Below are 13,241 nucleotides of genomic sequence, written 5' to 3'. Positions count from 1 at the left end.
GAAATAAATATTTCCTTCCTTTCCCTGGGGCCCAGGATTCTAAAAATCTATAATGCCTGGGGAGTGAGCAGCCTCCTGCCTTCCTTCTTTCAAAGCCCCAGAGGTGTCAGCGCCTAGAGCTGGGAGCTCGTTACGTTTCCCCTAACCTGCCGGCTGGCACAAGGTGTCGCCCGCAATCAGGCAACGAGAGCTGCCTTCAGCGGCCCACACCGGAAAGAGGAGGGAGGAGAGAATGTTGGGGCGGGGCTCCCGCCAGGGCTGAGGTCATCGAAGGGGGGGTGCCAGTTTCGGTCTACCGCCCACCAACCCCAGCTCCTCTTCCGGTCTGTCTCCATAACGCGCATGCGCACCACTGGCCTTTAAACGTGCACCGCCGGTCCATCCGGAAAAAGGATCCGGCAGTTTAATTACAATTTTGCTCCTCCGCTGCAGAGGAGGACTATTTGCTCTCAGCCTGGGACCTACTTTTGAGTTCCCGCTTCCAAATAGGGAACCCACGCCTGCCCATCTGCTTTGTCCCCACGGGATGAAGGCTTCCTAGGGCCCGGCCTCATACAAGATATACGAGGCTCGGAGGGACATCCCGCGGAGGGATCCGGTTTGTTGTGGTGAGGGAAGGGGGGGGCGCTGACAAACCAAGATGGCGGCGGCGGCGATGAAGGCCGCGGCGGTTGGGAGGTAGCTGTGGTCGTGAAGGCTGCGGGAGTTGGGCGGCAGCGGCTGAGTTTGGAAGGAACGGAGCAGGACGAAGAGGCGGTAGCAGCAGCGTCAGCCTGTGCCTCTCAGTGCGCGGCAAGCAACACGCCCCCTTGGCCCCCGGCGGGTGGCGGCCGCCCCGCTTAGGGCCTAGTCTCCGAGCAGTGCCTCGGTTTCATACAGCAGCGTCCGCCATGAGTCCTTAAGGGTGGTCCGAACCCTGCAGTCCTAGGGCCCACCATGGAGCCGGGGTCTGACGACTTCCTACCACCGCCGGAGTGCCCGGTGTTCGAACCTAGCTGGGCCGAGTTCCGAGACCCTCTTGGCTACATCGCGAAAATCAGGCCCATCGCCGAGAAGTCGGGCATTTGCAAGATCCGCCCACCCGCGGTAAGGCCCGGGGCCGGTGGTCGCCCGCGGCGAGGCCAGGGACCTAGAGTAGCTGACGGGGGAGTCTGGGGGGTGGGGGTGGGCAGCTTGAGATGTGGGGAAAATGGGGTGGCTGAGACCGTTGTGGATGCGGCGCGGGTCGGAGAAAGGGTGCTGGGGCCAGGGGTCCCCGTGATCTGAGGCCCCCAAGTGACCTGGGCTCAGACCCACCCCCACTCCCACTTCGCCTTTCGGAATCACTCCTAGTAAGGGTCCAGACAGGGATGCCTAGTGGGCCGGGACAGTTCAGACAGGCACCCACACATCTCTTAGTTACCCCAGACCCTCCAGGTCAAGGCTTCACTAAATAAGGCCTTTCCCCCATCTACTGTCATCACTTCTCTTAAGGCAGGCGGTGTGGTGTAGGGGGAAGCTCTGAAGGGAGACAGACCTGAGTTCAAAACACCACTCTGCAGCTTCCCAGCTGTGTGACCTTGGACAAGTAATATAATTTCTCTGAGCCTGTGAAATGGGTTCCACGAAGGGTTATTTCAAAAATTCGGTTAAACTAGGTCGCGTCTATGTGTAGTAGGCACTAGATAAGTGGTAATTATTGTGACTGCGAAGGTGTTTGATGTGGTCATTGGTTTGCTCCTATGTGAATTGACTCATATTTACTCACATCCTGCCAGGCCAATCCATCTATGATAATATCAGGCTGGCCTGGTAGATCAGTCAGGAAATCAGTCTCACAGCGAGTGCTCTGTCTGGCTCCCCTGAGATGGGTTCAGGGAATTGTCCCTTTCTTTTCCTAGTGGAAGGCAGTATCCGGGACTTTGCCACACATCACCCCTCCCCAGACTTGACTTCTATGGAGAGGCTTGGACCAGTCGGCTTGGTGGGGTATGAGTCCTTCTCAGAGGGTTTCTACTCCGCTCTGTCCCAGGATGTAGGAGGCCCCAGAGGATAGGGTATTCTTGGACTCCCAGAAACAGAATGGAGCTATGGAAGTCTGCCTCCTTTGGAATGCTTGAATCCCAGAGGTCAGCAACAAAGGGCATATCTTTGCTCCTAGGCCTGGCTTTAGGCCAGGAGAAGTCCCCAAAGGGCTAGGAAAGGCTGGCATGGAGGAGAAATGACGACGTGTGTGTTCAGTCACCACTTGGGATTCCAAGGGCAGAAATTGAGTTTGTCTGGAACAGGATGTTTCCGAGTGGGTGTCCCTGGCTGAAACGGGATGGGAAGCCTCTCTGCCACCTGAGGAGGGCACCGCAGGCCTTCTTATTTAACTTAGTGCTTTCTGGTGCTCTGCCACAGATCTAGGCTGGTTTCAAATGGATCCTCTGGGAGGTGTTGGGTAAGCTCATTTCTTCCTTGTTGGAGCCTGGCCACAGATCTCTGAAGTATCCTTGTCCGTGGTGAGGGAGTGGCAGTGGGTAGTGAGAGGTCAGGAAGGCTAGCAGAAAGGACAAGCTGAATCCTGGGCAGCCTCAAGGAGGCAATGTCTGACGTAGAGGATAGTGGGGGCCTGACTTTCCATTTTTTTCTATCTTGGATTTATCTCGGCAGGCTGGCCCTGTGCAGGTGTTGTTACCCTCCGTTGGGGGACCAGGAAGGGAAAAAAATGACACGTCCCTAATGTGTGTGAGACTGTCCTTTGCAGGGGGCCGTCCTTTGTTACGCTTCTTTTCTCTACCTCAACAGTGTGCTTCTCCAATTCAGGAGACCTGGCTGTCTGGTTTTGTTCTGTTTTCTGTTGTTGTTTTTCCTCTTGTCAGGCTGCTGCTCAGCCACCTTTAGGCAGCCAGGCCTCCTGGCTGGAATTTGAAGCACTCACCCAAGTAGTGGTTGGGCCTGGGGTGGGAACCTATGTATCAGTGGGTGCTTGGAAATGGAGGTTTGTTTGTCTGAGGAAGGGCCATTTGGGTTCTGAATTGCTAGACAGGTGACTGCTACTCTTGGGGAAGATGGGTGAGAGGAGAGTGTTGGTGCCCCGGAGCACACCCAGGGGAGCTGGGCAGGGCCTTGCCTCCTGCATCAGGTAGTCAGCCTTTTTAGCACCTTCCTGCTCGAACTGAGGCACTGCATGTTTGGCACACAAACACGGGAGAGTGAGGCTGAAGGCAGGATGGGAAGCTCGTCGGTTCCAGGGAGAGCCAGGCAGGGAGGTTTGCTGGCCCTCCTCAGCTGTCTGGTGCACCCACAGCTCCTCCTGCTCTAGGATTCTGCTTCTGCCACTTCCTGTCAGGTTGCTTGAAGTTGCTCTTATTCTTATCTGGAACTTGATTCAACAGGAAAGAAGGGTGCCTGGAGTTTGGGGTTTGAGCACCTTTCTACCTGGGCTACTTGCACTGAGGGGAGTGCCCTACTAATAGGAGGCAAGAAGGCACAGGGAGCGTGTCTGGGCTTGAGCTATAACATTTTACTCTGTTATTTTTGTTGTTTTTTTCCCAAGTCAAGTTGTTGCCCTTTCAGTCTTAGTTGTGGAGGGCACAGCTCAGCTCCAGGTCCAGATGCCATTGCTATTTGCAGGGGGCACAGCCCACCATCCCTTGCAGGAGTCGAACCAGCAACCTTGTGGTTGAGAGCCCATTGGCCCATGTGGGAATCGAACCGGCAGCCTTCGGAGTTAGGAGTTAGGAGCATGGAGCTCTAACCGTGTGGTTTTTTTAAGCCCCTGCTTCACTGAGCTCCAGGTGTTTGCTACCTGTGTGGAGGTTGGGGGACGTATGTGTGGATGCAAGGATGAGTCCTCGGGCCCCTTTTCTAAATATGTGCATACAAAAGAGGCCAACAGCTTTTTGTTTCCTTTTACTGCCCACCCCCCCTTATGTATGTGTGAGCACGGGTAGCCTGGGGCGGTGCGAAGAGCCTTGGCCTGGCAGTCAGAAGACCTGGGTTCTAGTCTTGACTCTCCCACTGACTCAGCAGGTGATTGTGGAGAAATCACATTTCTTCTCTGGGCCTCACTTTCCCCATTCGTAAAATGAGGGCATTGGTGTAGGTTACTGTAGGTTCTCACCGTCGCAGCAGGAGCCAGGCCTCTGGGGAGAAGAGGACTGCATGGGAGGTTTCGAAGAGGAGGGTGTTGGGGAGGGGGCTCTCCACAGCCACCTTTTGGGCGGGACACAGCAAGCTCCAACGTGGCAGGGCAGAGTCTTCCCCACTTTTATTATCGTGATCTTCCTCTGACCTCCCTCCTCCTCCCCAAAACCTCCCGTTCTTTGCCACCATAGTTGGACATCCCAGCACTACACCGCACCCCCCCCAAGCCCCCCCGCTGCTTCCTCCCCTGCCTCTTGCTGGCAGGTGTTTGAGAGAGGACCCACAAGAGCCTCCCAGGCTGGGTGGTTGATACACATTCTTGCTCCCTGTTCCTTGCTCGTCCCTGCACTGTCTGTCTCAGGCCCTTTAAAATGAGAGAACAGACAGTACAGGCCTAGACCTTTAAATCCTGCCAGAATCAGAGCTGAGCCACCCTGCATGTGTATTGGGTAGTGGGGTCAGCCTTAGATGTTAAGTCTTAATAATGGTGCCTTTGAATAACATTTTGATTTGAAAACCAGTTTAATTTTCCATATTAGTCTTATGAGGAAGCCGGGGCAAGAGTTTCTATTGCCACCTTACAGACAAGAAAACAGGCTGAGAAAGGTAAAATCCCATAGCTAGTCAGTAGTGGAGCTAGAACGTGAACCCAGGTCTTCTGACTCCAGATCCTGCGCGCTTTCCCGGACTTCCAGACTGTGTGTCCCACACACAGCACATGCCTAGGGGATGAGGGGTTTCACGTGGATGTAGGGAGAGTTTGGGGTCAACTGTTTGGGGCCCCATCTCTCTGTTTCTTGAAATCCTAGCACTTTACTGTTGGGAGGGACTTGGAAGAAGGTTCCCAGGGCCTGAGGCGTTGGGGGTGGACTTGAGGGGCTGCTAAGGCCCTCTTCTGAGTTCTCTGTGGTGCAACTGGGCCGAGTGTCTGCAGGTTAAAAAGTCAGGGGTGGCTACGGGTTTGGGAAGGTGAATGGAGTGCTGAGCTACTTTTGGTGCCCTCTGGTCTTGTGCTACGCTGGAATAACCCAACTCCCTTTCCCCTCTGTACCCCCTCAGGACTGGCAGCCACCCTTTGCTGTAGAAGTGGACAACTTCAGATTTACTCCCCGAATCCAGAGGCTGAATGAACTAGAGGTGAGAAGACTAACAGCTGGTGGCGGGGTTGGGAGAATGGAAACCTGAGCTCTGGCCCCTCCTCCCTCATACCTTCTCTGGCTAAGGTACCTGTTGCCTGGGCCTTTATTCTTTATTCTCTCTTCTGTGAAGTTGCATGGAGGGCATGGAGGAAGCTTTAGGGCTCTAACTATAACTGAGAGCGGGGCATTTAGCGTTTCTGGTGTCGTAGCCCAAAGGCTGGGGCTGTCCCTTCCCCACAAACGGTTGCTACTTCTGAAGCTCCCCTGTCAATTACCTACCTTACCTGACTCCACAAGAGGGAAGTGTGGAGGTGGCCAAGACCCTTGTTTGGCCAGATGAGTTCAGCCTCGTCATCCAATTCATCCACAACCCTGTGCTTCCTATCGTTCCTTCCATGGTGCCTAGTGACGGAGATGGGTGGGAACAACACAAACACTGGTCTGTGTGGAGGCTGGAATGGTTACAAACTTGGGCCGGAGGTCAGGCAGGTAGATTTTTCCCTCTCCCTTTTGTTCTGTACAGGAAGTCCAGGCCCTTTGTGTGGGTAGGTGAGGTTTTCCACTAAGGGCTTGAAAATGTCCTGGGTTAATGAGAGTGTGTGCCCTGAAGCCAGTTCCAGGTAAGATCCTGGAGTTTCCCATGGAAGATGTAGCTTAGAAGTATGCTACCACCCCCTGCATCATTATTATGTATCCACAAGCCTTACTCAGTGTCCTGGGGGCATATTAGGCCCAACCAAATACCTGTGACCTGAAAAGCTTACTTGTCATACAGACCACAGCTCTTCAACCTTGGCACTATTGACATTTTGGCCCAGATAATTTTTTTGTCATGAAGGGCTGTTCTGTGCATTGCAGATTATTTATCAGCATTCTTGGCTTTTACCCATTTGATGTCAGTAGTACCCTTTCCCAGTTATGGTAACCAAAAATATTTCTAGGCCTTGATACCTGTCTCTTGGGGGGCAAAATTGCCCTTCACTGAGAATCGCTGTTTTAGGGTCTAAGTACTGTTCGGATCAGAGCAAAGATCATCTCTTGTAAGGGTATAAGATCCTTAGAGAAATGGCTCTGCCCAGGTCCGTGGGAGTACAGCTAGGGCAAGGTGTTGCCTAGTATGGCACAGGGGCAGGTTTTCTGGAAAGATAGTGCTGACTAATGAAGGGGGAGGAGCAGGGATGAGGCCAAAGTTGGAAAGCCAAGGGTTTGAGGTGGAGGGAGTAGAGTTCCTGGCCCCTTAGGGGTTCTGACAGCTTAGGACCCATAGGTTGTTTCCTTCCACAAATAGACCTTAGTTTTTCTCATCTATGGAATAGAAAGACTTGTCCCTGTTCCCCCTAATAGGATTAGAGCAACGTAGTGAATGGCAGTGACTTAACTAGTTCTCCCTAAGGTCAGGCCTCGGACCAGGGTGAGGTGGTTATAGACTTAGGGCCTTGTGAAGCCCTTCTTGCACCACTGAGATTTCAGGGGAGCCTGGTACATACTTTACTCCTAGGATCTTTGGCCCACATCGGGTCCTGGGCTGGCCAGGTGCCAGCGCTGCTTTGGTACGCAATTTCTTAGTTCTTTAGGCCCCTCTGTCTCTCAGCCTTCAGCTGCCATGGAACAAGTTTTCGTGGTGCACAAGAAGAGGTGAATGTGCTCTTTTGGAGCCTTCATTCTCTGAAACATGTCTAGAGCTTAGATAAAATTCTGGAATTTCCAGGGGGTGTTCATTGTTCCTCTCATAAGTCCACCCTTCTGGGGTAAGTGGACTGGGAAGTTGTTTTATTTCCCTTTTATTATCAGAAAACAGATTGAGAGAGTAAAACTGATTTGCTCGAGGCTATACAGCAAATCAGTAGCAGAGGAAAAGCTGAAACAAGTTATTTGACATTCAGATCTCTCTCTTTTTAATTGAATAAACTTGACTTGTAATGTTGTGTAAGTTTAAGGTATATGGCAAATTACTGTGATACATTTATAATAATAAGATTGCTGATGTAGTGATATTTATCACATTATATAATTGTAGTGTAATATTATCTGTATTCGTTATACTGGCATTCAGATCTCTTGGTACCTGCTGTGTGATTTAAGAAAACAGGTTCTCTGTAGAGGAGATGACGATACTCAACCAGCCCCGTCAGGGAGATTGAGAAAGAGTATATGTAAAGTTTTGGCTGCTGTCATCCCACACTCTCCATTTGGGGATCTTGGGCTTATCCTGTGAACTAGAAGGTGGCAGAGATGAGAGAGGTAGGCTAAGCACGGCCTGGAGCTTGGGATGCAGTTCACTGGGAGAGGCCCTGGGTAGTGGGCTGTTCTGTACCCTTTTCTCCTCCCCTAAGATAAGCCAGAAGACGGTGAGGTGGAAGGGTCAGCCTCTTTGAGCTGTTTCTCTTCCAGGCCCAGACGAGAGTGAAACTGAACTACTTGGACCAGATTGCCAAGTTCTGGGAAATCCAGGGCTCCTCCTTAAAGATTCCCAATGTTGAACGGCGGATCTTGGACCTCTACAGCCTAAGCAAAGTAAGAACAGGTTTTTCTTAAACCCCTTCCCACACCTTAATATCCTTGGTACTCTGGGGGCTCCCTTGGTTTGGATATTGGATGTCTAGGCTGCAGTGGAAGGAGTACAGCCTGGTAGCACACAAGCTGTCAGCATAACTTCTGGGCATCTCTTGCTGCAATTCGAGTCTGTATGGTGGTGGTAGGAGGGAGGGGGTAGCCCCCGGGGAAGTGAGGGCTGGAGTTGTCCTCATTGCCCTTCCTGCAGGCCTATTCCCTCATGTATGTACACACAGCATGTCCACATTCCCTCCTGCTTGTCCTTGCAGATCGTGGTGGAGGAAGGTGGCTATGAAGCCATTTGCAAGGACCGTCGATGGGCTCGGGTGGCCCAGCGCCTCAACTACCCACCAGGCAAAAACATTGGCTCTCTGCTACGTTCCCACTATGAGCGTATCGTTTACCCCTATGAGATGTATCAGTCTGGAGCCAACCTAGTGGTAAGCAGGCCTCACACCCACCCCGCCCCCACCAGATGCAGATGTCTAAATTTGCTTTTGATGAAAGTGGTTCAGTGGACTAGAGACCTCAGAGCCAGACTCCACCCTTTTCTAGCGGCGTTCGTTCTCTTCTCACATAGCCCAGGCTCAGAGGTCATGGAGTTATCCGCAGGGCCAGCCTACTGTCCATTGTGTGACAAGGTTTTAACTGGTAGAGGAATTCAGAGGAGGGAGAGGTCTTTTGGGCTTCAGAGGTCTGGGAAGAGATGGAGTCTGATTTAGTTGGGGAGCTGGTAGTGGGGAGGTGGTTGGAAGGAGAAATGGCATAAGCAGAGGCATGAGAAGAATTCCCAAAGTGTGTGCTGGGTGTCAGGGGTAAAGACCAGGGGAGCAGGGCCAATTGGTATGGGTCCGGGCGGTGCAGCCATAGCTTTGGTTGCCACTGGGTGAGGGTAGAGGAAAATCCTTGCTATTGGGGATTGGGGCCCCTTGGCCTGCCACTTACCCCTCACTTGTCCCCAGCAGTGTAACACACGTCCATTTGATAATGAGGAGAAGGACAAGGAATACAAACCTCACAGCATCCCGCTGCGACAGTCTGTGCAGCCTTCCAAGTTCAACAGCTATGGCCGGCGGGCCAAGAGGCTGCAGCCTGACGTGAGTACTTCCCGCCTAACTTAGAGCTTTGCGGTCCGAGAGAGGCCTCTCCCTCCCTCTGGCCAAGGCTCTGTTTCCTGTTCCACTCGCCCTTCTCTCAGTTCTCTAGTTCTGAACAGTAGTGAGCCTCTCTGAACTCACTCCTGCTCTTTCCTCCACTCTCGGCTGAGCTTCCGAAGTGGGTCTTGATCTGTTCATACAGTATCTTTTCTCTGTCTGCCCTTCCTGCCTGCCTTGTTCCTTTCCTGACTCACTCTGCTCACAGGGGTAGAACTCTTCTTTCTCCTTAGAGCTGTATCCTAGCTTCAGGCGGAAGCTTACGTGCCAGGCATTCTTCTGGGCACCCGGGATACAACAGAGAACAAGCTGGACACTGTCCCTGGGCTTATCGAAGCATGTCATTTAGCACATCCTGTTAGGCACTGCCATTTATTAGTAGTGCCAAACCCTGGTAGATTTCTTTCTGTATGTTATTCCCACACCCCCTTGTAACTCCAAGGTCGGGGTTAATAGTCTCAATTTTACAGCTGGGAAAATTGCGATCCTGTCTTAATTCATTTCCAAGACAGCTGAGGAGGGAGCTCATTTACCCTGTCTCCAAAAAGCAGTTCTGAATTCTTGCCCTAGCCTGCCCATGCCTCAGCCCCTGGCATCAGCTCAGGGGATACATAATCTACGCTGTTGTTCTTTTAGGATGGGACAGGTAGCAGTCTTGATTCATTGGCCTTTTCTTCCAGCCGGAACCCACAGAAGAAGACATTGAAAAGAATCCGGAGCTGAAGAAGCTGCAGATCTATGGGGCAGGCCCCAAGATGATGGGCCTGGGCCTCATGGCCAAGGATAAGACTCTGCGGAAGAAAGGTGAGGCCTGACAGGCGGGGGCAGTGCGAAGGACGGTGTCACCTGGGGAGAGGAGGTGGGGCCCTGAGGGTTGCAGACCTGTACTTTAGAGCTGTTCTGCTCTCCCAGATAAGGAAGGGCCTGAGTGTCCCCCCACCGTAGTGGTGAAGGAGGATTCAGGAGGGGACGTGAAGGTGGAGTCAACCTCACCCAAGGCCTTCCTGGAGAGCAAGGAGGAGCCGAGTCACAGCCCAGAGCCCTGCACCAAGATGACCATGAGGCTGCGGAGGAACCACAGCAATGCCCAGTTTGTAAGGACCCAGCCCTGACTTCCTAATGCTCTGTTTCTCGTCCCTTCAACGAGCATTTCCCCGGCGTGGCACTGGACCGGGTCGCATTAAGCAGAAAAGTGGGCCTGGTGGGCCCTGCCATCAGGTAGCTCACTTAGTTGGAGAAACGAGGCCAAGTCCCATGGAACAGAACAGGAAAGGGTGATCACGTACTGTCAACACCAAGTGCTGCGAGGGGCCGCAGAAGGAGACTCCCTCTCCACTGCTGCAGGATAAAGGCTAAGCTCCTCCTTACCGCGCATGATTCAGTCCCAGCTGACCTCTAGCCTCATTCCCCAGCATTGCCCATCTCACTCCTCTGCTGTAGCCACACTGAACTACTTGTAGGTATGTTCGTGTTTTCCCTGAGACGTGCCATGCTCTTTCTTTCCCCCTCTTCTGCACACGCTGTTTCTTCTGTCTGAAAGAATTCTCCCCTGTGCTCTGCCCTATTGCAGTTTGCTTTCAGGTTTCAGTTTCAGGTGTTACCTTTTCAGTGAAGTCCTTCTCCGAGGCTGTCCCTCCTTATCTCCAGCTGATTTCAGTGCTTCCTTCTCTAGGCTCCCACAGTACCCTTCATGGGCCGGTATTGGCAATTTCTATATAATACACTGCCCTGTAATTGTTACGAACATGTGTCTCTAGTACTGTATGCCTTTAGAAGGCAGATGCCACGCCGCCGTCATCATTGTACTACAGAGGCTAGCATTTGTCGAACACGTAAGTGTTCCGTAAATGTTTATTGAATGAATAACAATGGGGGATTGTAGATTGAATGATAAAAACTCTGCTCTCACAGCTCTACCAGTTTGAGGAGATGATACGTGCATGCAGTTGAACTGTAGACCCAGCATGACTGGCCTGTACAGGGCCGAGAATGATCCAGCCAGCGAGCACTGCAGGTTTCTGGTGGAGAGCCCTGTGGACCTGGCTCCTTTCTGGAGGAGTCTGCTGTGTGAAGGCTGAACAGGGCTTAGGTGGATGAACTGTTGCTTCCCTCCCCTGGCAGATCGAGTCCTATGTATGCCGGATGTGTACCCGCGGGGATGAGGACGACAAACTCCTGCTGTGTGATGGCTGTGACGACAACTACCACATCTTTTGCCTGCTGCCTCCTCTGCCTGAGATTCCCAAGGGTGTCTGGCGGTGCCCAAAGTGTGTCATGGCGGTAAGGCCTTCCCAGCCCCGGTGCATGTCTGCCTGTAGGGTGTCCTTGCCTTCCTTCATCTGGCCTTACTGACAGCAGCATCCTAGCTCAGCCACACTCTTGGGTTTTGTGTCCCTGGGGTGAGGCTAGGATGGGCAGAGCTTCAGGAAAAAGAGGACGAGGAGACTCAGCCTTTGCACGTCTTCTGGGAGCTCCCAGACCACCTGTGAAAGTGAGAGTCCTGATTAGACAGCCTGTCTGTGATGACATGTAATCAAACGCTAAATTGTACGTTAGAAACTCAGAGGTGTGGAAGTTCTGGGGAGAGGGAACTGACTAAGGGTAGGTGTCAGGATTGAGATTTAGACGATAGGAGTATGAAGAAAAAATTGCTCTTTTTATTTCCAAGTTTTTTATTCTTTGGTTTTCTTGCTTTGTTTGTTTTCTTAAAAAAGCTTGGAAAATACACCAATTACCTATCTCACCACCTAGAGACAACCATTGTTAATAGTCGCATATTTTCTTCTCATCTTTTTGTTGTTGCATACATATAGTAAACTATCTTTAACAAATTTGGGATTTTGCATATTTTCATATGTTACTTTATAATTTTTCTAAGCTATTCAATTTATTCATGAGTATGATTTGTTTTTCTTGGAAGGAGTCCGTCATATGGGTAAAATATTTAGTTGTTTTTCTTCTGTTGTGATAGTTAAATTGGTTTGCAGTGATGCAGACTTTTACTCGAAGAACTGGGCGGTCATTCTAGACCGGGGGATGGAGGGCATTCAGGAGCAAGGGGAGAGGGGGCAAAGGTACCTAGTGCAAGAGAGGCAGTAAGCAGAGCAGCTGAAGCCGCGGTGAGGGCTAAGAGGCCTGGCAAGTCTGCCAAGTCCGTTCCATGCGCTTCCTGCCTACATGCAAATGCTGGGTGTTCACCTACATTTCTTTCTGGGTTTCTGGAGAGCAGACGTGGATAATCTCTCTTGCCTTATCTTAGGGCCTCAACTGTGGTCGTAGAGACCAGGTGTGAATAGAGACCAGGTGTGAATATGCACACACGCACACGTACAGATAAGGAAAGAGACCAAGACAGTGCATAATGGATGGCCTTGGTAGTGGTGGAGATTCCTTTGGGGGAAGAGTTTGGATACTCGCAGAACAATAGATAACAGAAGACTATCAGCCCTACTTGACTCTTAAGTGGTGTTGGACCAGTGGACCAGATTGACATTTAGTTTTCAGACATAGGCAGACTGTGTGTCTGACTTGCATACATACAGCTCTCATCTAAAGCCATGAACATAGGTACAAAGTGAGATGAGCCCACAGCCAGTCTTCTGAGACAGTCTGAAAAACGAACAGTATAGGGTTTGGCACTGGAGAAGCTAGTGCCTTTGTTTGTCATCCTCTAAGTTACTAGAATATTCACTGCCATTTTTCCAGGCCTGTAGTTCCGGTCTGGACATAAAAAAGCTTCCCTAAGCACCTTATATAAGCTTACATTTTAGCTCAAGAAAAAAAAAATGGTGGCAGAAAAGCATAGGATAGCATATTTAAGTCAGAGCCCATGGTTTAGATAGTAAAGTCTTAAAGGAAGAGAAGATCAAAAGTATGGTAGTGCACATGTGGCGAATGAAAAGACTGAGCTGAAGTGCTAGGAGAAAAAGGTGGCGCTATTAAGTGAGGCCTGCCTCAGGGACCTGGAGTGCAGACCTAGGGCTCTTCACCCTCCCTACTCCTACCATATTCCGGCTCGGCTTTTGAGGCTTCTCCACCTCTTTGCCTCTGTCTTGGTGACATGTTCTCCTTTGGGTTTCAGGAATGTAAGCGCCCCCCTGAAGCCTTTGGCTTTGAGCAGGCTACCCGGGAATACACTCTGCAGAGCTTTGGCGAGATGGCCGACTCCTTTAAAGCTGATTACTTCAACATGCCCGTGCACGTAGGTGATGGAGGGCTGGGGTAGTGCAGGGCTAGGGTCATAGAAGTTGGTGCCTGATGGCCTTAGCTCTCCTGGGGCAGTGGG

General features: G+C 51.5%; 1 protein-coding gene across 4 annotated transcripts in view; it reads left to right on the top strand.

Moving 5' to 3' along the window:
• The first annotated feature begins 626 nt into the window (after positions 1-626).
• The window catches only part of KDM5C (lysine demethylase 5C), a 32,814-nt gene continuing 20,199 nt past the window's right edge, over positions 627-13,241 (top strand). For 2 of the 4 annotated variants that reach the window (XM_019717696.3, XM_019717694.3), the window contains exons 1-9: positions 627-1,086; positions 5,170-5,247; positions 7,641-7,763; positions 8,072-8,242; positions 8,765-8,899; positions 9,637-9,760; positions 9,869-10,050; positions 11,078-11,236; positions 13,038-13,157. In XM_019717696.3, the coding sequence (XP_019573255.2) occupies positions 937-1,086; positions 5,170-5,247; positions 7,641-7,763; positions 8,072-8,242; positions 8,765-8,899; positions 9,637-9,760; positions 9,869-10,050; positions 11,078-11,236; positions 13,038-13,157 (1,242 nt within the window). In that variant the 5' untranslated portion in view covers positions 627-936. The remainder of the gene's footprint in view (positions 1,087-5,169; positions 5,248-7,640; positions 7,764-8,071; positions 8,243-8,764; positions 8,900-9,636; positions 9,761-9,868; positions 10,051-11,077; positions 11,237-13,037; positions 13,158-13,241) is intronic. The other 2 variants (XM_074324267.2, XM_019717695.3) reach the window with 2 other exon arrangements.

This window comes from Rhinolophus sinicus, chromosome 18, assembly GCF_057876585.1.
Source record: "Rhinolophus sinicus isolate RSI-liver-muscle chromosome 18, RSI-T2T, whole genome shotgun sequence".
Taxonomy (NCBI): domain Eukaryota; kingdom Metazoa; phylum Chordata; class Mammalia; order Chiroptera; family Rhinolophidae; genus Rhinolophus; species Rhinolophus sinicus.
The sequence above is the reverse complement of the archived record's forward strand: the minus strand, read 5'-3'. Positions and strand labels throughout refer to the sequence as shown.